The sequence below is a fragment of the Rhodotorula graminis genome (assembly GCF_001329695.1).
Source record: "Rhodotorula graminis WP1 unplaced genomic scaffold RHOBAscaffold_5, whole genome shotgun sequence".
Classification (NCBI taxonomy): Eukaryota; Fungi; Basidiomycota; class Microbotryomycetes; order Sporidiobolales; family Sporidiobolaceae; genus Rhodotorula; species Rhodotorula graminis.
The window spans coordinates 1089274-1108111 of NW_017264932.1; the positions used below are offsets into that span (position 1 = coordinate 1089274).

At 70.2% G+C, this 18838-nt stretch overlaps 8 protein-coding genes across 8 annotated transcripts in view; 4 read left to right on the forward strand and 4 right to left on the reverse strand.

The window, feature by feature from the left end:
• Positions 1–18838, forward strand: part of RHOBADRAFT_64864 (uncharacterized protein) — a 186160-nt gene that overhangs the window by 71828 nt on the left and 95494 nt on the right. Inside the window, exon 4 of the mRNA XM_018418600.1 lies at positions 8376–8386. The gene's annotated coding sequence lies outside the window, so the exon portion shown is untranslated. The remainder of the gene's footprint in view (positions 1–8375; positions 8387–18838) is intronic.
• RHOBADRAFT_52999 (uncharacterized protein) lies at positions 12–1442 on the reverse strand (the record flags this gene model as incomplete). The annotated part of the gene is made up of 2 exons (XM_018416609.1): positions 12–1231; positions 1296–1442. 2 exons carry the CDS (start codon positions 1440–1442, stop codon positions 179–181), a joined length of 1200 nt encoding a protein of 399 aa, XP_018272046.1. The 3' UTR covers positions 12–178.
• Positions 1544–2989, forward strand: RHOBADRAFT_53000 (uncharacterized protein; the record flags this gene model as incomplete). The annotated part of the gene is made up of 4 exons (XM_018416610.1): positions 1544–1779; positions 1854–1977; positions 2053–2311; positions 2385–2989. The coding sequence occupies 4 exons, from the start codon at positions 1544–1546 to the stop codon at positions 2954–2956; spliced, it is 1191 nt and encodes a 396-aa protein (XP_018272047.1). The 3' UTR covers positions 2957–2989.
• Positions 3049–3813, reverse strand: RHOBADRAFT_43434 (uncharacterized protein; the record flags this gene model as incomplete). Its single annotated transcript, XM_018414223.1, has 3 exons — positions 3049–3363; positions 3437–3514; positions 3589–3813. 3 exons carry the CDS (start codon positions 3811–3813, stop codon positions 3049–3051), a joined length of 618 nt encoding a protein of 205 aa, XP_018272048.1.
• Positions 4002–5882, forward strand: RHOBADRAFT_53001 (uncharacterized protein). Its single transcript, XM_018416611.1, has 3 exons — positions 4002–4092; positions 4185–4724; positions 4795–5882. Exons 1-3 carry the CDS (start codon positions 4046–4048, stop codon positions 5843–5845), a joined length of 1638 nt encoding a protein of 545 aa, XP_018272049.1. The 5' UTR covers positions 4002–4045; the 3' UTR covers positions 5846–5882.
• RHOBADRAFT_53002 (uncharacterized protein) lies at positions 6155–9381 on the reverse strand (the record flags this gene model as incomplete). The annotated part of the gene is made up of 4 exons (XM_018416612.1): positions 6155–6167; positions 6245–8546; positions 8622–8798; positions 8874–9381. The coding sequence occupies 4 exons, from the start codon at positions 9379–9381 to the stop codon at positions 6155–6157; spliced, it is 3000 nt and encodes a 999-aa protein (XP_018272050.1).
• RHOBADRAFT_43438 (uncharacterized protein) lies at positions 13677–16947 on the reverse strand (the record flags this gene model as incomplete). Its single annotated transcript, XM_018414224.1, has 9 exons — positions 13677–13733; positions 13822–14534; positions 14599–15456; positions 15524–16059; positions 16125–16273; positions 16332–16411; positions 16467–16635; positions 16710–16781; positions 16849–16947. 9 exons carry the CDS (start codon positions 16945–16947, stop codon positions 13677–13679), a joined length of 2733 nt encoding a protein of 910 aa, XP_018272051.1.
• On the forward strand, positions 17191–18660 carry RHOBADRAFT_53003 (uncharacterized protein; the record flags this gene model as incomplete). The annotated part of the gene is made up of 3 exons (XM_018416613.1): positions 17191–17361; positions 17424–18328; positions 18405–18660. 3 exons carry the CDS (start codon positions 17191–17193, stop codon positions 18658–18660), a joined length of 1332 nt encoding a protein of 443 aa, XP_018272052.1.

Here is an 18838-nt window from a genome sequence, read left to right on the forward strand (position 1 = left end):
GCTCGGCAGCTCGAGAGAAGATGCTCGTTACGACAACACTGTGACTGATACTGAGCAAGAGAGACGAGACCCAGAGAGACGCCGCAGCTCGACAGCGCGACGTCGACCTCCTCTTTGTCGACAACCTCGAAGCGTCCTCGTCGTCCGACGCACGCATGAACCGCCCACTGCGCCTCCCTCACGCTCCAGCCTCTGCCTCTGCCGTCGTCCTCAGCTCCCGCAAGAGCGCCTGCGTCCGCTCAAACACGCCCTCGAGCCTCCTCTTCGTCTCGTCACTCATGCCGTCCTCCTGCTCGTGCTCGTCGCCCTCGACGATCGGGTCGCCCTCCTCCTCGCTGAGCGGGTACTCGGCGTCCGGGTCGAAGCCGCGCTGCTGCGCGACGAACGGCGTCTGGCCGCCCGCGAGCGACAGCTCGCCGTCCTGGAGCGTCGGCGGCGGGACGCCCGTGAAGTGGAGCGAGAAGGAGCCGTCGGCGGCGGGAGGATCGGCGTAGGCGTCGGGGAAGCGCGAGTTGGTGGTCGTCGTGGTGCGGGAGGGGAAAGACGAGGAGGAAGAAGAAGGCGGGAGGACCTCCTCAAAGTCGACGCCGTCCTCGTCGTCCTCGTTGTCGCCGTCGAGGGCGTCGTCGGGGTTGATGACCTCGCTCGGGGTGGCGACAGACGCGTCGAGTGACATGGCGTCGTCGTCGGTCGGGTCGCCGGCCGTCGACGCGTCCGACATGAGCGACGGGGTCGTGGCCCCACTCGCGAGCTCCATCTCGTCGTCGCCGTCGTGGCGCTCGTCCGGCTCGCTCACTCGCGGGGGCGCAACGAGGTCTCGCTGGCGGAGAACCTGCTGGAACGGGTCGTTCTCGAGCGGGACGAACTCGGGCAGGCCGAGCGAGACGGCGAGCACGCCCTGGAGGTCGCGCACGAGCGAGTCGAGGCGGACGCGGTCGGTGGTGCGGAGGGGTGGGGCGCCTTGGTGTGCGTCGCGTTGTGGTGGTGCAGGGGAGGGTGGTGCGGGTGCGCCTCGTGCCGAGTCCCAGTCGCGGCCCTCGAGGACGGCAGCCCAGCCGTGGTCGAAGCAGGCGAGGGCGTCAAAGAGGTGCGGGAGGGTCGAGTCGTCGAGGGTGTAGCCGTCGCAGGCCGGTGCGAGGTAGCCAGTGAGCTGGAGGAGGTAGGCGACGCGGAGAGAGTGGGAAGGTGGGGCGGCCGGGATCGAGAGGACGAAGGCGAGGAGCGGGAGGATCTGTGGCCGGGGGGTTGCGCGGGTCAGTCGGGGCTTGCAAGGGACGAGTAGAGAGACTACGGACCGTGTCGAGGAAGCTGGCGAGGGTCGGGAGGCGAGCGGATGGACCCGAGTGACGCGACTCGAACCCTCCAGAGAGGCGCAGGAGCTCTTGGTCGAGGTACCGGATCAGGCGCGACTCCTGGGTCGCAGTGAGTGGCGGTTTGGGCATGGCTGTGCTGTGGTTGAGCGATGAGCTGCTCGCGGCCGTGTGGTCCTCCTCGAGCTCGACGAACTGGCGACCACCTCCTCCCTCGACCCCGCTCGCTCGCCATGGCCAAGAGCACTACCGCCGACAAGCCAAAGTCCAAGGGCAAGGCAAAGCAGCCCACCCCGCCTCCGCCCGCCTCGCCCTCGTCCCGCTCCAACTCGCCTTCGTCCTCGTCCGCCTCTCCCAGCGACTCGAGTGACGACGACGACCACTCCGACAAGGGTTCGGCCCGTAGCTCTGCATCGCCCGAACCCGAGGCACCAAAGCAACCCGCCCGCATCGTCGATCCGTCCCTGCGGTCCGTCCCTCCTCCTCGTCCTCGTCGCTCAGCTCGACGAGCTCTTGGCTCACTCCCACCCGCCCCGCCTGCAGCAAGTACACCCCGCCATCTGGCTTTAAGCCCCTCAAGGCGACCGTCGACAAGGGCGCCCTCGACTGGGACGACCTGCGCGACGACCCGGACCTCGAGCTGTGGGCTGTGCGCGTTCCCGTCGGCGTGCGTCCCTCTCTCCCTCTTCCTTGCCCTCCCACACACACACACTGACACTGACGATCGACGCACGACGCGCAGCTCAAGACCAAGCACCTCGACGGCCTCACGCTCACGCTCCCGCCGCCAGAGCTCGGCACGCCCTCGCAGCCCGTCGGCCACCTCTCGGCCAAAAAGGCCGAGTACGACGCCTTTCTCACCGTCCCGACCTCGAGCACCAAGCGCAAGCGCGGCGAGGCGGCCCCCGAGGAGGCCGAGGGCGCCGGTGCGCGCGCGGGCGAGCTCGCCGCTGCGGTCCCGCTCGTGCCCCGCAAGTCGCACGGCAACAAGCTCTTCCAGGGTGCGCCCCGCTCTCTCTCTAGCTCTCTCTCCGACGCACTCCCGTACTGACAGTCCCCCTCGAACCCTCGCAGCCCCACGCCCGATCGCGCGCACCCTGACGCTGCAGCGCGCCCTGCCCGCGGGCGTCGTCACCAACCCGACGACGGCGCACCTGCTCAAGACGTCGCACTCGTCCCTGATCGCCTCGCAGCCGTCGCCCGTGCCCGGCTCGATCCTCGACGCCGACGCCCTCTTGCTCGCACCCGCCGAGATTGCCGCGCGCAAGGAGGCCGTCCGTGGAAAGGGCGCGCGCGACCAGCCCGACGAGCTGCTTGTGTTCCGGCTCGGCAACTTTGGCGGCATGGGGCCCGAGGGCGGCAAAGGGCGGTACCACAACCCGATGGCGCGCGTCGTCAGGGCCGAGCGTGTCGAGGTCGGCGAGGGCGACGAGGACGAGGAGCGTGCGGGTGCGGGTGCGGGCGAGGACGTCGAGATGGCCGATGCGGCAGCGGCGGGCGGCGAGGGTGCGGACGACGACGACAAGAAGAAGGTCAAGCAGGAGCGCAAGGACAAGAAGGAGCGCAGGAAGAGCGAGGCGGCCGGCGGCGACATCGCAGAGTCGCCCAAAAAGAAGAAGAAGAAGGTCAAGGCCGAGGAGTCGTAGCTTGCCCTTGCACACCGCTCTCTCTCTCTCTTCTCCTGCGCCCGACATCGTGAGAGAATTCGAAAGATTGCACTGCCGCTGCTCCATCCCGCTCACGACTCGTCGCCCGACCCGCTCGCGTTCGCCTCTGAGCCCCCTGAGCCCGAGCCCGAGCCCGAGCCGGACCCATCTGCCTCGCCGTCGTCGTCGTCCTCGTCGTCGCCGGACCCACTCGCCGTCGACGCGTGGCTGCCAGACGACCCGGTCGCGCTCGCGTCGGCGTCCTCGATGTCGGCGTCGAGGTCGACGACGGGCGCCGCAGCGTCGTCGCCGGTGGGCGGGAGTGGAGCAGCGTCGTGTCGTGGGGGCGAGTTGCCGAGCTCGAGGGCCGAGTCGAGGCCTTGGTGAGGCGAGGTCGAGAAGGCCGACTGGGCGCGGAAGGGGAAGGGTGAGCGAGCGGGACGAGGGAGAGGGAGAGAGGAGAGAGAGAGGGAGACGCACGTCGGCGTCCTCGTCGTGGGTGTGTTGGCGGCCGAGCGGGACGAGCCACGAGTGGCCGTAGTGGCGCAGGTTGAGGACCTGCGAGATGCGAGAGGAGAGAGGGGCTCAGTGAGGCGGCGAGGGAGAGGGTACGAGTGGGGGCGAGGGCGCACCTGGGCGTAGTGGTCGTCCTCGTCCTTGTCGAGCTGGTCGAGGTGGTCCTGGAGGGAGCGGGGTGGGGTGCCAGGCGGGTGTTGCGAGGTGGAGCGGCGCGAGGCGGGGAGCGAGGCAGGGTCTGGGTGAGGGCGCGGGTCGGACAGGTAGGCGAGTGAGGGTGGCAGGAGCGAGGGCCAAGGTGCTGGGCCTCGCAGAGACGCAGGAGAGCGCGGCGTCGGCATCGCTCAGTTGGCTGATGAGGAGGGACGACGAGGGACGGGCGACGAAGGGCGCTGTTGGCGTATGGTCGCCTCTCAAGTCGCTAGAGGAGGTCTGCGAGGCTGACTGGCAGTCGCACAACGCCCTTGAGCCGTGTGAGCGAGAGCGACAGCTGTTCGGTCGTAATACCTCTCGTCGTCGCTCTCGCCTCGACAGCTCGCACCCACCGCTTTGCCGAGTCGAGCACTGCCCAAGATGGCCCCAAAGCGCCCTGCCACAACCTTTACCCAGGACCAGCCCACGTACGTCCCCGCGCCCCCTCTCCCCACCGCCTCATCTCTCCCCCCTCGTCCTCCCTCCCCCACTCACGTCCGTCTCCCTCGTCCCCCAACAGCGACCGCGCAGCAGCAGCCCTCGCCGGCAAGCGCGTAAAGTTTGCCCCGAACAACGCCGACAACGTCGCCGCCGACCCCGACGCCGACGACCTCCAGCTCGACCTCGACCAGGACGGCGCCGGGCCCTCGCGCAAAAAGGGCAAGGTCACCACCGAGGGCTACGACTCGGACTCGTCGGCCGACTCGGACGGCGGCTTCGGCGGCGCAGGCGGCGGCCGCAAAGGGCGCGGCGTCGGCGCCCAGGCCGCAGAACCCGACACGCACGACGACGACGACGACGACGACGACATGTTTGGAGGCGCACCAGAGCAGCGCGACACCGGCCTCGACACCAAGGGCAAGAAGAAGGACAACGAGTTCCTCGAGATGGGCGACATCGAGGGCCAGGAGTTTGGCAAGGGCGGCGACAGCGATGATGACGCCGACGACGACGGTGCGCTCGAGGACGAGGAGGACTACCTGCCCGAGGACGACGAGGCCAACGCCGACGAGGCGCCGAGGGGCCGCCGCAGCAAAAAGGGCATGGGCTACTCGCTCAGGTGCGTCCCCCTCTTTCCCTCCCTTCTCTCGCTCGTCACCTCTCGCCGACGCGCTCTCGCCCGGCCGCAGCTCGTTCAACATGAAGGAGGAGCTGTCCGAGGGCCGCTTCTCGGCCGACGGCACCTACACGGCCAACAACAAGGACCCGCTCGCGTCGCACGATGTGTGGCTCGACGGCCTCTCGAAGCGCTCGATCCGCGCCGCGCGCGAGGCCAAGGACCGCCTCGACCAGCGCCAGCGCGACAAGGAGCGCGACGAAGCGAGGAGCGACGACCAGTTGACCCAGCTGCGCGACGACTGCATGATTGGCCTCGTCGCGCTCGTCAGGCCGGGCGAGACGGTCGCGAGGGCCCTCCACCGCCTCGGGACGGCCAAGAAGCGCGCCGAGGCGACGGCATCAGCGGCGACGGCGGGCGAGGGCAAGGGCCACAAGGCGTCGAGCTCGACCGGTGGCGGCAACGACGCCATGGACCTCGACGACGGCGCGCCCAACCCTTCCACCTCGACCTCGATCACGTCCCCCTCGACCGCCTCGGCCCCCTCGCGCTACGCGTCGCGCATCAACCGCCTGACGCACTACGCCTCGACGCTCCTGTCGCAGCACGGCGAGCTCGAAATCTACGACGCGTCGCACGAGCACCTCGTCGAGACGCTCAAGGGCGAGGGCGCCGTCCGGCGCGACTGGCAGCCCCCGGTCGACCCGGACCTTGCCCAGGACGAGCTCGAGGCGGGCGAGGCGGCCGGCCGAGAGCGCGACGAGCGCGAGAGGGCGAGGGACGAGCGCGCTCAGGCCATGGGCAGGTCGCGCGTCGTCATCGCGCGCCCGACCGCCGCGGCCTCGTCGTCGTCGGCGGCGACGGCCTCGAACGGCGCCGCAGGAGCGCGAGGAGCGGCGGGCGAGCCCTTGTTCTGGTACCGCTGGAAGGAGGCGCCGGCGGGCCAGTCGCCCGACCAGGAGTACGGGCCTTACGACCGCAAGACGCTCGCGACCTGGGTCGCCGGCGGCTTCTTCGGCGACAAGGAGGACGCGGGCAGGATCGTGCTCCGCCGCGAGGGGCAGCAGGGCGCGGCGGGAGCGACGGGCGCGCACGAGTGGAAGAGCTGGAAGGAGGTGCGGTAGCGTCCTCGAGCGTGCAACTTTTGAGTCGCTTGCCGATACTCTCGTGCTCTCCTCGCGTCGTGCCTGGGCCGAGAAGAGATGCTGGGCGTTACAGGCTCGAGAGAGAGAGACGGAGAGAAGGGCACAGACGGTCGGCGGGACAACAGCCGGGCGACGATGAGAGCTATCCACAAAGAGGGGCTACTGACAGAGCGGGATATAGGCACGACAGGAATGACACTTTTGAGAGGGGCGCAGAGGTGGGAGGCGTCGCCGAGAGGCGAGAGATGAGGACAGAGAGGAGGGAGGAGGGGTCCGAGCGGGGCAGGATCAAGGGGCGTATCTGCAGGTTCGGGAGGGGGACAAGGTCAGGGTCTGTCGCTCCAAGCGCATCGAGAGGAGAGAGAGAGAGGGACGCACTTGGAAGGGCCAAAGAGGCTCGAGAAGAAGGCCTGCTCGTTCGCCTTCTTGGCGCTGACCGGGTCCTTCTTGACGGCGCCGACAGCTCCCTTGACCGGGTCACCGCCGAGAGGAGCCATCAGGCGCGTGCTCGGCCCGGCAGCATCGTCGACGCTCTGCAGCGACGCAGCCGACGACGAGCCCGAGCTGGACGACGACGCCGACATGGCCTGCGGCACGAGCTGCGGCGTCGGGACCGACTCGCGGCGTGTCGGGCGGTGGTGCGCCGGCGGAGGAGGCTGTAGAACCGGGACCGCGGCGAGCGGCGGCGGCGGCATGCTGAAGAGGTCCGAGCCGTCGCCGAACAGGGCCGGGTCGAACGTTGCTGCGTCGAACGAGGGTGTCGGGAGCGCGGCGGCCGAGGCCGTCAGGGCGTTGAGCGCGAGTGCCGAGGGCGGGTAGGTCGGCAGGTCGTGGGCATGAGGGCCGTCGAGGTGCGAGTGCGAATGCAGGTGCGGCTCGCCGTCGAGGTAGTGCGCCGCCGAGGAGGCCGCCGGCGCCGCAAAGCACGCCTCGTCAAAGGCGCCCTCAAGGCCGGCAACGTCGACGTGCACCTCGTGAGGCGGCGACAGCCCAGCGAGCGCCGCAGCGTCGTCGAGCGGGAAGCTCGCGAACGCCTGGTCCTCGAACGGGTTGTGCTCGCGCGCCGGTGCGGCGTGCGACAGCGCCGGCGGCGACTGGCTCAGGCCCATGAGCGCCGGCGAGTGTAGGTCGTACGCCGTCGACGACTGGAGCCAGACGTGCTGCAGGCGCTCGTCGGCGGCGTCGTGCTGGACGAGTGGCGGCGGGGCGAGCGGTGTGTGCGCGATCTGGCCCCACGGCGTGTGCGGCGTCGTCGCAGAGCCGAGAGGCGTCGCCGTTGCGGCGCCGGGGACGCCGAGCGCATCGCGGCGGACGAACTGGGTCGGCGAGGGGATGCGGAGCGAGAGGTTCGGGTGGTGCGGCGCTTGGTGACGAGGGGGGACGCCCTGCCGCGGGAGGCGGGGAAGAGGAGGAGGGAGCATAGAGCCGAGCTCGTGCTCGCCGAACGAGGAGGACGGCTGCGCCATACGGGCAGGCGAGGTCGCGCTGCGGACCATGGGTGGCGCGAGGCCGCCCGCGGCCGAATACGACGGCTGGATGCCGCGCTCGGCGACGCGCGGTCCTCGCGGCGACAGCGAACGACGCGTCGAGAGGAACGACAGCTCGGCGCTGCCCTTCTGTGCGCCCTCGGACAGCCCGACGTCGTACGCGACGACGAGGACGACGTCGCCGACGTCGCTGCCGCGCAGCGCCGGCCCGCCGACCGGGTGCGGCAACGGCGCACTCTCGTCGAAGCTGACGAAGAACTCCTGCACGATCGAGATGCCCTGGAGGCTCTCGTGCAGCTCGAACCGCGACTTGCCCGTGCGGGCGAACGCGCTCGCCGCCGACGGGTGGCGCAACGACGACGGGTCGTACGGCTTGAGCGGGTCCTCGTCCAGGTAGGCCGTCCACCAATGCGGCGAGAACGGGACGTCGTAGGCGTACGCGTGGCGGGACGAGCTCGCGAGAGGAGATCGGGCCCACGGCGAGGTCGACGGCGGGGCGACGGCGTTGTCGAGGCGGTACGGGACGCTCAACGGGTCGATGAACTGGGCGGCGAGCACGCCGTCGTGGTGGAAGCTCGTGATGACCTGGAGGTTGAGCTCTTGAAGCGAGTGCAGGGCGAGGTGCGTGTGGATCTGGTCCTCGAGCCCGCTCGACTCGTGGGCGGTGGGGACGTCCAGGTTCAACTTGACGTGGAGGAACTGGCACGGCTGGCGCTCGATCATGTCGGGCAGCATCGGGTACCGCTTGACGCCGCCGGCGAGGTCCTCGACGAACGTCTTGCCGACCGGCTCGGCGCCGAGCGGCAGTCGCGCGAGTACGTGTCCGTGTTGGCGAGAGCTCGAGGTCGGGACGGCCCACATCGACAGGTCCGTCGGGAGGAAAGGGCACGACGGCGGGACGGCCGCCGGCAGGACCGTCATCGTCTCGAACGCGTTGGCGAGCTGCGTCGTCGGCGTCGCGACGCCGTGCGCCGGATGCATGACGAACGGCGAGTGGAGGGCCGACAGGGGCTGGTCGAACGGCGAAAAGGGCCCGAGGCTGGCGGCGGCCGAGATGTCGATCCTGGGCTTGGCCGTCGCCGTGATCGGCGCGTCGAGCCGAGCGTACGGCGAGTCCTCGCCGAAGAAGAGCGCGGCGTTGTTGCCCTCGAAGTGGGCCTCTCCCTCCTCAGGCTCCTTGGCGTAGTGCATGACTGCGTACGGGAGGAAGAGGTCAGGCTCGGGGCTCGTGCGACGGACGACGTGACGTGGCGGAAAGGTGGACGCACACTCGGGGTCGAGGCTGAGCTGGTGCTTGAGGCACTGCAGGTGCGAGCTGATCTGCTTGCGCGAGCGCTCCTTGCCCGTCGTGCGCAGGATGTAGTCGCCGATGAGCTCGTTCCGCCCTTTGGCCTTGCCCTCGATGATGAGCTTCTTGCGCCCGAGTCGAGGCAAGAGACGAAGTGCTGCGTCGAGGCATTCGGGTCAGTCTCGGCTTCGAGAAGGCGAAGGAGAGCGCGAGAGACACAGACTGGACGCACCGCAGTGGAAAGCGCTGTTGATCTCGGCGGGCCAGACGTCCTCGCCGTCCTTGCCAAAGCCGACTCGCGGGTTCGACCCTCCATCTCGCTTGCCGTCGCCAGGCGGCGTCGGCAGGCCCGCATCGGCGAGCGTGCGGCGGCGCTTGATGCGAGGCCGACGAGGCTTGCCGTGCGGGTCAAAGTCGTCGTCGACCTGGCCGAGCGGGCTCGTGTTGGCGGCGCCGTAGGGCGAGTACGGGCTGAAGGAGGCTTGAGCTGAGGCGGAACGCGCCATCGGGGACGAGTACAGGGTGGCGGGCGACGACAGGAGGCCGCCGTCGGTCCTCGGCGACGAGTCGAACTGGAAGGCCTGCGTCCCAGGCGACCTCGACTGGGGCGACGACTGCGGAAAGCGCATGCCGGGCGTCTGCGGCTGAGCGTCTTGGAGCGTGCGCTTGCGGACCATGCCGTGTGACGAGGGCCCACCGGGCGAGGTTGTGCTCGAGGGGGAAACAGGGCGGCTGCGCATCGTGCGGTTGCGGGACGGGGTCGTCGTGCGAGTAGTTGCGGCTGTACGAGGTGCGCAGATAGTCAGCGACTGTGCCCCTCGCTCTGGAGTCACTCGAGGACGCGCGACGCGTCGGCATTGAGAGGACGAAGGGCTCACCTGATGCGACGATGGCCTTGGCGGGCGTACAGGGGACAGGTGCTGGTGCGAGTCGATCTGCTGAGCGGTATGCACGCGCGTTCACGCCCTCCAGGGTCGTGTGAGGTCGGCGAGTCGGCCGCGAGATGAGGTGCCGGTGGACCAAGGGTGGGCGGCGCTGCCGGGCGAGGAAGAGCTTGGCGGGGCGGTTGCGGCTGCGCTCGACGTGTCCAGCACGTGTCGGCGTCCGGAGCTGGTCCTTGCAGTGCTCGCAGGGTGGCGAGCGAGGTGGGAAGAGGAGCAGAGCACACTCGTCGGGTGACGACCCAAGACGACCCTCGCCCGACATGCCAGAGTGGTCTCGCTCCGTTCCGACCGTTGACTTCCGTGCCGGCAGCCGTAACTACGCAACGGTGGTGCTTTCATTCCTGCAGTCACGCGAGATCTCGCCGTTGGACCGAGGAATGCTGGCGAGCCAATCAAGCGCGGCCACGGCGCTCAAGCCCGCACGAGATGACGAGACGACATTGCAGCGACGGTACGAGAGAGAACGAGCGACGAGGGTAGGAACAAAAGACACGGGTCCGACAGATCGAGACGGGGGTACAAGCTCCGACGAGAAGGAAGGGAGACGACGACGACGAAGGGAAGGGGGGAGAGCGACGCGACAGCGCCCTACTCGTACATGCCGTACAGCGACATGGTGGCACTGCGGTAGCTCGCGTCCTGCTGGCCCTGCTTGCCCGCCATGACGTCGAGGCTGTCGAACCCTCCCGCACCGACCGGGTCGACGACGATGATCTGGGGCGCCTTGTGCTGCGCAAAGGCGTCGCGCGACGGCGACGGCGACGGCGAGACGTCCATGAAGGACCGGACGGTCGGGTCGTGCGGGTGAGAGTGCGTCGACGGGTGCGAGAAGTGGAAGACGGGGGTCTGAGGCGTGACGAGGGAAGGGGAGGACGCGACCGACGACGGCGACGACCGAGCCGAGTCTCGCGACGACGAGAGCTCGGGCGTGGCGGGCAGACCGAGCTGCTGCAGGACGTCGCGCTCCGCCGTCGAGAGCGTAAGCGGGTTGCGGCGGTCCTCGGCGGCCGGCGTCGAGGGCCCGTCGTGCGCCGAGCTGGGGTGCGGCTGCTGCTGGTGGGCGAGCGAGGCGTTGCGGGCGAGGCGCAGAGGTGCAGGTGCGGCGGGCCGGGTCGACACCTTGCGCTGCAGGGCGGGGCCCTTGACCGACGACTGGCGCGCCGGCGGGTTGATCGTCGCCGGGCCGAACACGTCGCCGCTTGACGATCCAGGAGGCGCCTGCGACGACGAGAGCTGCTGCTGCTGCCCGATCGACGACGCGTCCTTGGCCGGGCTGCTCCTCGCGCTCGCCGCGATCGAGTTGGACGACAGCTCGCCGACCTCGCCCGAGGCCGAGTAGATCGAGTGCTCGTAGCGCTGCGTCGCGCCGTACGGGCTGTGCGCCCCAGAGCCCGTTGCCGTCGCGGCCGAGAGCGGCGAGAGCGAGTCCTTCGAGTCGGACTCGGGGACCGGGCCGAGCGCACGACGCGCGAAGCCGAGCGGGGCGACCGTGACGGCCGGCGCGTGCTGCGGCGGCGCCGAGGCGTACATCGACGACGCGTCCGAAGTGCGGAACGACGGCGAGGACGAGCCGCCGAGACGGACGCCGGCTGCGGCAGCGAGCCCGCTCAGGTCGCTCGCCTCGCTCGCGCGCACGCCGTGGTGCTGGTGCTGCTGGTGGCGCGGCGGGAACTGGTCGAACATGGCCTCGAGCTCGCGCAGGGGCTTCGAGTCGACGCGGCTCGAGTAGCGACGCGGGTTGGACGGCGCCGGGGCGCGAGTCGAGGCGGGAAGGGGATGGGAGGGAAGGCCGACGACGTGATCTGCGGCAGGCTGTTCATCAGTCGCCGTCCTCACAGACCATCGTGGCCGAGACAAAGAGAACGGGGACGCACCACGCTCCTCGTCCTCGTCGTCCGAGTCGGCCTCGCCGCCGTACGCGTCGGTCAGGCCGATGATCGTGTCCTTCTTGCTCCTCGCCCTCGCCTGCTCGTCTCGCCCGACCTGCCCCGTCATGACCTCGATGAACCGACCCTCGAGCCGCTCGTCGCTCGCGAGCTCCTGCGTGTCGCGCTGCGACTGTTCGGGCCGACGGGCGAACGCGTACGGCGAGGCGGGCACACCGGCGTCGACGCCGCCCGTGACCGAGGGCACCTCGCTCGGGCGGTAACTGGGACGGCGAGCAGGGTAGGACGAGGTGGTGATGGGCTGAGGGCCGACCGGCACGCCGTTGAACGAGAGGTGCGCCGGCTGGGCGGGCCGAGCGGCAGGCGGCTGCTCAGGGGTCGCGGTCGGGAGAGGGACGTTGGTGCTGCGAGTGGTAGGGGAGGACGCGGGCGACGGGCGAGAGGGAAGGCGTGCAGGGGGAGGCTGAGCGACGGGGACGGCGGACGGCGCCTGCTGGCCGCGGAATGTGATCACGCCGTTGACGCTCTGCGCGCCCGTCGCCGGCCGAGTGCGCTCGGGCCCGCTCGGCGGGAGCGACGACGCGAGGCTCGCGCCCGTCGCGCTGCGCGGGAAGGACTGCTCGGTCGCGCTGCGTGCGGGTGGGCCGCCGAGCAGCTCACGCCGAGCGGCGTCGTGCGTCTGCGGCGCAAAGACGGGCAGGGCATGGCCGTGTGCGCCTCGGCCCTTCTCGTCGTGCGAGGCGAGGCTCGAAAACGACTGCTGCGCCCACGGCTTGCTGTCGGCGCCGTAGGGACCGCCCGCGCCGAGCGTGTCGCTGCTCGCCCAGGCGGCGGCATTGCTCAGCTCGACGGGCCGGCTCTGGCCGGCGCCCGGGCCGCCTCGCCCGTTGTCGCCGAGGTTGGTCCATCCGCCGACGGCGTCGACCTTCTTGCCGTTCTTTCGCTTCTTCCAGCAACAGATGCCGATGCCGGCGAGGACGAGGACGGCGAGGACGCCGCCACCGATGGCGATGCCGTAGATGGCGGCGGACGGGAGGCCCGTCGTGGCGGCGGCGGCGGTGGTCGACGAGTCGGCCGTGGCGGCGCTGGCGTGAGGAAGGCCGGACGACTCGGCGGCGAACGAGAAGCCAGTGTAGGTGCCGCTCGTCAGGGTGCGGTGACGGGTTGGCGGCGCGTTGCCGACCGACTTGGTGGCTGTACCAGAAGCTGCGACGCCGGGCCTGGGTGCGCAAGAGTCAGTGAGATCCAGGGCAAGAGAGGAAGAGGGACGGGCGCACTGGAACGAGGTCGAGGTGGTCGCGGCGAGGTCGGCTGCGCTCTCGAGCACGGTTGCTGCCGCAGTGGTCGTCGTCGCTGTTGCAGAGGGCAGCAAGTCAATCAGGGTCTCCCTCGTTGAAGGGGAGGACGGTCCAGCACGCACCTCGTCGGCGAGTGGTGCGTGCAGCGGTCGTAGTCGTCGCCGCCTCGGTGGTCGTGGTGACGCGCTGGCGCTTGTACATGCCGCGCTTGTGCAGGCCCTGGTGCTGCGCGGCTGGCCCGTCGCGGCTCTCGAGGTGGTGCATGCCGGGCTGACGGGTGAGGGGTCGAGCGGACGGCGAGCGAGCGCTGGATGGGGAGCGCGAGGGGAGGGCGGGTGGTGGGCCAGTCGTGGTGCCTGCTTTGACGTGGTGCTCGGTGTCGGGCACGCTGCTGTGCTGGGTGTGGAGCAGGGCGAGGAGGGCGAGGTGCTGAGGGGTCGAGCGACGGGACCGGGCGGGTGTTGTGTGTGCGCGACGCGGGCGACCAGGCGGGCGAGCTCGAGTGCAGGGTGGCGCGGTCTCGGGGTGCACTCGCTGCTGGACGCGCTCACGGCGGCTGTGAGGGGACGCAGCAAGGGGGAGAATGAGGTGAGGGCCGTTGGAGAATGCGGGGGGAGCGCGAGCCCGATCGCGCCGAGGCGCGTGCGCTCGAGAGTCGACCTTCTCACCTCGCGGACGCTGCTCTCGCTGGCGAATGCAGCCCTGTGTCCAGCTCTCGTACTCGCAGGACGCCAGACACGGCGCTCAAGAAGCTGCAGTGCAAGACCAGGCGTCAAACACTCTCTCCTCGCGCTCCAGAGCGTCACCGTGACCGCTTCGTCCCCGCGTCTCGAGCTCCTCCCGCACTCCCTGCCGTTCCACGGGCCTCCGATGTCCCGTCCACCTCGACGCGACGACGAGCGTGAGCTCACGCCGCCCGGAATGGATCGAGCGAGTCGAGCTGGATGAGGAGGTCGGCCGGTGGCTGCGGGCGAGCAGGAACGCGGATTGCCCGTCAGTGCGTCGCCTCGACACAGACAGAGAAAGAGAGAGAAAGGAGAGAGGGGACGCACCTCGCCGCTCGTCTCCCCCGCGTCCTCCTCGCGCTCGCGCTCGCCCGAAACCTGGTCGACCCTCGAGCCCCTCCCTCTCTCGCGGTCGTCCTCGCCCTCGCTCTCCTCGGGGAGCTCGCCCACCCGCAGCCTCGGCGTCTTGACCGTCTCGACCGGCTCGCCCTTGCGCGCCCCTCGCCCGCCGCGCTCGGACCGCTCGCGCAAAAGGTCGGCCTGCTCGCGAGCGAGGGCGGCGCTCGACAGCGACAGGGCGGCCGACGCCGAGCCCGGTGTCGCCGCTGCGCCGAGCGACGAGGTGGGCGAGTGAGGCGGAGAATAGGTGTATCGGAGAGGGGCAGACGAAGGCGCAGGAGGCGGATGGTGCAGCCGGGAGGAGGACGGCGGTCGAGGTGGCGAGGACGCCGACGCCGCGCCGTCGTGCGCGTCGAGTGCGTCAAGCAGCGCTGTGGCGAACTCGCCGAGCTGCGCCGAGCGCGTGCGCGGGCCGACGACGCGCAGGGTCGTGAGGAGGTACTCGTCGGCAGGCGAGGTGCACCGTCGGACGAGGAGGAAGAGGCGCGCGGTCTCTGGCGAGGCGGCGTGTGCCGTGGCGCGCTCCGGTTCATCGGCGAGAGCTGAGGGTATGTCGAGTGCGGGATGGAGAGCGAGAAGGCGGAGGACGGCGAAGATGAAGGGTTCCTGGAGGAGGGCGACGAGGTCTGCGCCTGCTAAGCCTGCACGCGCGAGCAAACAGTCAGTATCCGCCATCGCGGAAGAGGAGAAGACGCGAGAGCGTACCGTCGCCCTGGGTGAGCCACTCGCTCAACAGCTCGAGCGCCCTCGCCGCCTCCTTCTCCTCGAGCACCTGCACGGACCCCGCCGCCCACAAACCCGCGATCACGCTCTTCCTCCACTCACCGCCCTCGCCGAGAAGGACCTCGTGCGCGAAGGCGCGCTGCGCCTCGAGCGGCGCGTACTGGAAGACGTGCAGGACGGGGACGATGAGGGCGGGGAGGACGGTGGTCGGGGTGAGGGCAAGTTCAGGGCGGGCGAGGAGGGCGAGTAGGCGCGGCGCTGGAGGGAGGGGCGATGGTGTGGCGAACGGCGAGGAGGACGACGCGTTGCCGAGGAAGGGAAGGACCTCGACGACGCGGGCGATCGTGCTCGAGGCGGACCGGCGCTTGCCCGAGGTGGCCCGGCCGCTCGCGACGCTCGACGAGCTCGGCGTCGACGCGATGATCGACGACGGCGCAGACAGCGACGTGAGCAGCCGCTCGTACTGCATTTCGACGAGCTTGACGTCGACCCGCGCGACGAGGGCGAGCGTCGCCCGGCGGATCGTCGAGTCCGGGTCGTCGAGGCCGGCGAGGATGCTCGCCCAGGCTTGCTCGCCCCAAGCTTGCTCGTCGGAATGGTCGGCGGGCGCCGAGGACGAGTCAGCTCGCGCCTTGCCCTTGCCAGTATCGACGGTCGCCCAAGTCGAGGGCGGCAGGTAGGCGAGCGCACGCAGGGCGTACAGGAGCTCGACCGACGATGAGCGCTTGATCAAGTGCGAGTTGAGGCGCGACAGGAGGCGGCGTAGGGCCGGCGAGTCGGGCGAGGAGGGGATGGCGGTCGAGAGGAAGGGCAAGAGGGAAAGGGCGGTGAGGGTGACGGCTGTGAGAGGAGCATCAGTGACCATCCTGATGAACGAAAAACGATGATGCAGAGAGAGTTGACGGACCGTCGGAGGCCTCGTTGGCCGTCTCGAGCATCTTCTCGACGACCTCCCACACGAGCGCACAGACCGCCTCGTCCTCGCGCGCACCGAGCTCCTCGCCCGCCGCCGCCGAGTGCGCGAGCTCATCTCGCAGCACCTTGAGGGCGCGCTCGGTCGCCCAGACGCACTTGACGCCCTTGTGCCGCGTGCGGCGCTCGTCCTGCTCGGACACGGCGAGGATGCGCCGGCAGAGCTGGACGACGAGCTCGATCCGCTGTGCGACATCGGCGAGGACAGGATGTAGGGGTGAGGTGGGCGAAAGGGCGGTGGCGATTGCGGCGAGGAAGGCGGGCGGGAGAGCCTGCTGTGGCGACGAGGTGCGGCGACGGCTGGGCCCACCGGCGGCCGAGGTAGACGATGAGGGCGGACGGGGCAGGACGAGGGAAAGGACGGCGTTGCGAGCCTCGGCGACGATCGAGGTGGGCTGGCTCGAGTCGTCGTCGCGAGTACAGCGGGCGAGCGACAGGAGCGCCTCGAGAGCGAGGCGGCGGATCGGGTTCCTGCGGACGGCGCGACGTGAGTCCACCATCTCGAAACCCAGATGAGAGAGAGCGATGGAACGCACGGGTAATGCGGGTCGAGCATGAGCTCGACGACGCGCTCGCGAATGGCGGGCGCGAGTTCTGGCGACGCGAGCGCCGGATGTGCGGCGGCGCGAAGCGAGCCCGCCCACCGCGCTTCGGCCTTGTCGGCTCCGACAGGCACGTACAGGTCCTGTGTGCGACCAAGGTCAGCCCCACTTCGAGAGGGAGTGGAAACGACAAGAGCGCACCGAGCGGATCGTGTTGACGAGGAGGAGCTTGAGAGGATGCGGCTCGAGGGGCGAGAAGAGCTCGGCGCACGCGCGGTAGCCTGTAGGTGACGATTCAGTGGGTGACGATGGAGAGAGAGAGGGAGTAGAGCGCACCCATGTCGCGGTTGACGAGGCCGGCGCCTCCTGCGAGCTTGACGGCGACGGGGAGCGCCCACGCCGCGTCGAACAGGTCTTGCGCGCTCTCGTCGAGGCGACTTGGTGAAGCGTCTGCTCGGTGCGAGCGGGCATACAAGACGAGGACGAGGTCGTGGCGGGCTGTGGTCTGCGACGTGCCCCCACTCGGGTCAGGGTCAGGGCGGCAGGCGGAAGAGGGACAGGAGAGAGAGAGGAGCGCACGGGGGAAGGGGCGCGCTTTGTCCAGCTGGCCTTGATCTTGGCGAGGCACGCCAGAAGGACCCGGTTCATGTCCTGAGGGCGCGAGTCCATCATCAGTGAGGCGAAGGCTGGACGAGGAGGGGGACGACGGCGAGCTCACCTCGGGCGATCCGGCTCGTTCGACGGCCTGCACGAGCTTGTAGTGGTCTGGCGAGAGAGCGGTGCTGCTGCTGTAGCTGCCCAGCTGGGGGGCTGCCATGGTGTGACGGAGCCAACCTCGGTCCGCTCTCTCGCTCTCGCTCTCTCGTACCGCTCTCAGCCCTGAACGCTACCGACAGCACAGGCGAGCCAGTGTCGTATCGACAAGCGCACACCGCCCGCAACCGCATCCGTCACTCGTCGACTGGCCACCCTTTCCCTCATCTCACTTCGACCAGCTCGACCTCGCTGTAAACGCCGCCACCGCCGAGCGAGGCCGCCAGACCGGCTCAGGGCCGCGCAAATGAGCCAGGGCAACAACCAGCACGGCAAGGCCGACCAACGCCCGCCGTCGGGCCCGTCCCTCCTCAACCGCTTCGGCCGCAACGGCGGGCCACCTCCCTCGGCGTCCAACAACTTGCACCGTCCTGTACCGACGGGTCCGGCGAGCACGAGCGAGTTCAACGGCCAGACTGTGCGTGTCGGCCCTCTCTCCATCACCCCTCCCGGCCGAGCTGACTCTCGTTGCGACCGCAGCTCGCCTCTCGCCTCTCGACCGCCACCGGCTCGTCGTCGAGACCGCCAAACGGGCCCGCCTCGACGACAAAGGCGCCGTCACAGTCGACGTCGAAGCAGGCGCAGCCATCGTCGTCCACAAAGCCCATTTCCCTCGCCTTTCGTCTCAAGCCCAAGCGGCCACATCCCTCGTCGTCTTCCACACCAACCGCGCCCTCGTCCCACCCACCGCCAGCTCGGCCCACCACCTCTTCTGCGTCGACGCCATCCCCGAGACCGCCGTCGCTGAGCCGCTCGTCCAGCTCGACTGGCGGCGGTTCCTTGTCGGCCCGGCTCTCGAAGCCGGCGGGCTCGTCGAGCGACCACCGCAGCGCCGCACCGCCGACCAACAACGGCGCACAGCGCACGTCTGAGCAGTCGCGCTCGCTCGCTGAGCGCCTCGACGAGCCGGGCGCAAGGCCTGGGCCGTCAGCGAGCCGGCCCTCGCCAGGAGCTTCGAGCGGCGCGTCGCGTACGGCCTTCACGGTCGGCGGCACAGCGCCGACAGCGCCGCTCGCGCAGCGGCTCTCGCCGGCCGACGCGCAGGGCATGGTTGCTCGTGCCGGCGCGTCGGGCGAGACCCGACCGGCCTCGGGCTCGAGCGCGCACTCGTCCGGCGCGGCGGCGAGCACGACGGCCCAAGGCGATGCGGCGAGCACGACGGCCCAAGGCGATGCGGCTCCCTCTCGGCCGGCGGGCGATGGGCAGCCGTATCCTGGGCCGCGACCGCAGCAGCGCTCGGCGTCGCGGCAGGACCCGACGTCGAATCGGCCGATCCCGCTTTCGCGACCACCTGTACATCCTCCGCCAGCTCCTCGCCCTGACCCGCGCCGTCGGCTCAGCCCTCCTCCTCCACCCGGCCCCTCGCACTCGACCCGGCCCGCGCCGTATGCTCGGCCGGGACCGCGTCTTTCCGACCCTCGCCCTCCCGACCCTCCCCCTCGCTACGACTACCGCCCGCAGAACGACTACCGGGACGACCGCCGCCGCTCGTTCGACCACCGAGACGACTACGACGACCGCTATCGATACGCGCGAGAGCACGACGCCGCCCGAGACGAGCGCAGCACCGCCTCCCGCTCCTCCCTCGACGGTCGACCTGCGCCGCCGTCTCGCCCGGCCGCCGACTCGCGTGCTGCACCTCCACCTCGATCCTTCAACCACGCTGCGGAGCCCATACGCAGCGCGGCTGCTCCTCGACTACCCGACCGCCCCCTGACCGCCCCCACCACCGCACTACCCGAGCGCCCGCCGAACCCTTCGGCGCCCGCAGCGACCTCCCGTTCGGTGCGCCGCCCCTCGTCCTCCTTCTCTGGGGCGTACTCCGCCTGGCGCACTTCCCCGACCCACCCAAAAGCCGGTACCCATCGTCCCACGGCCACCCCGCCGCAACTCTC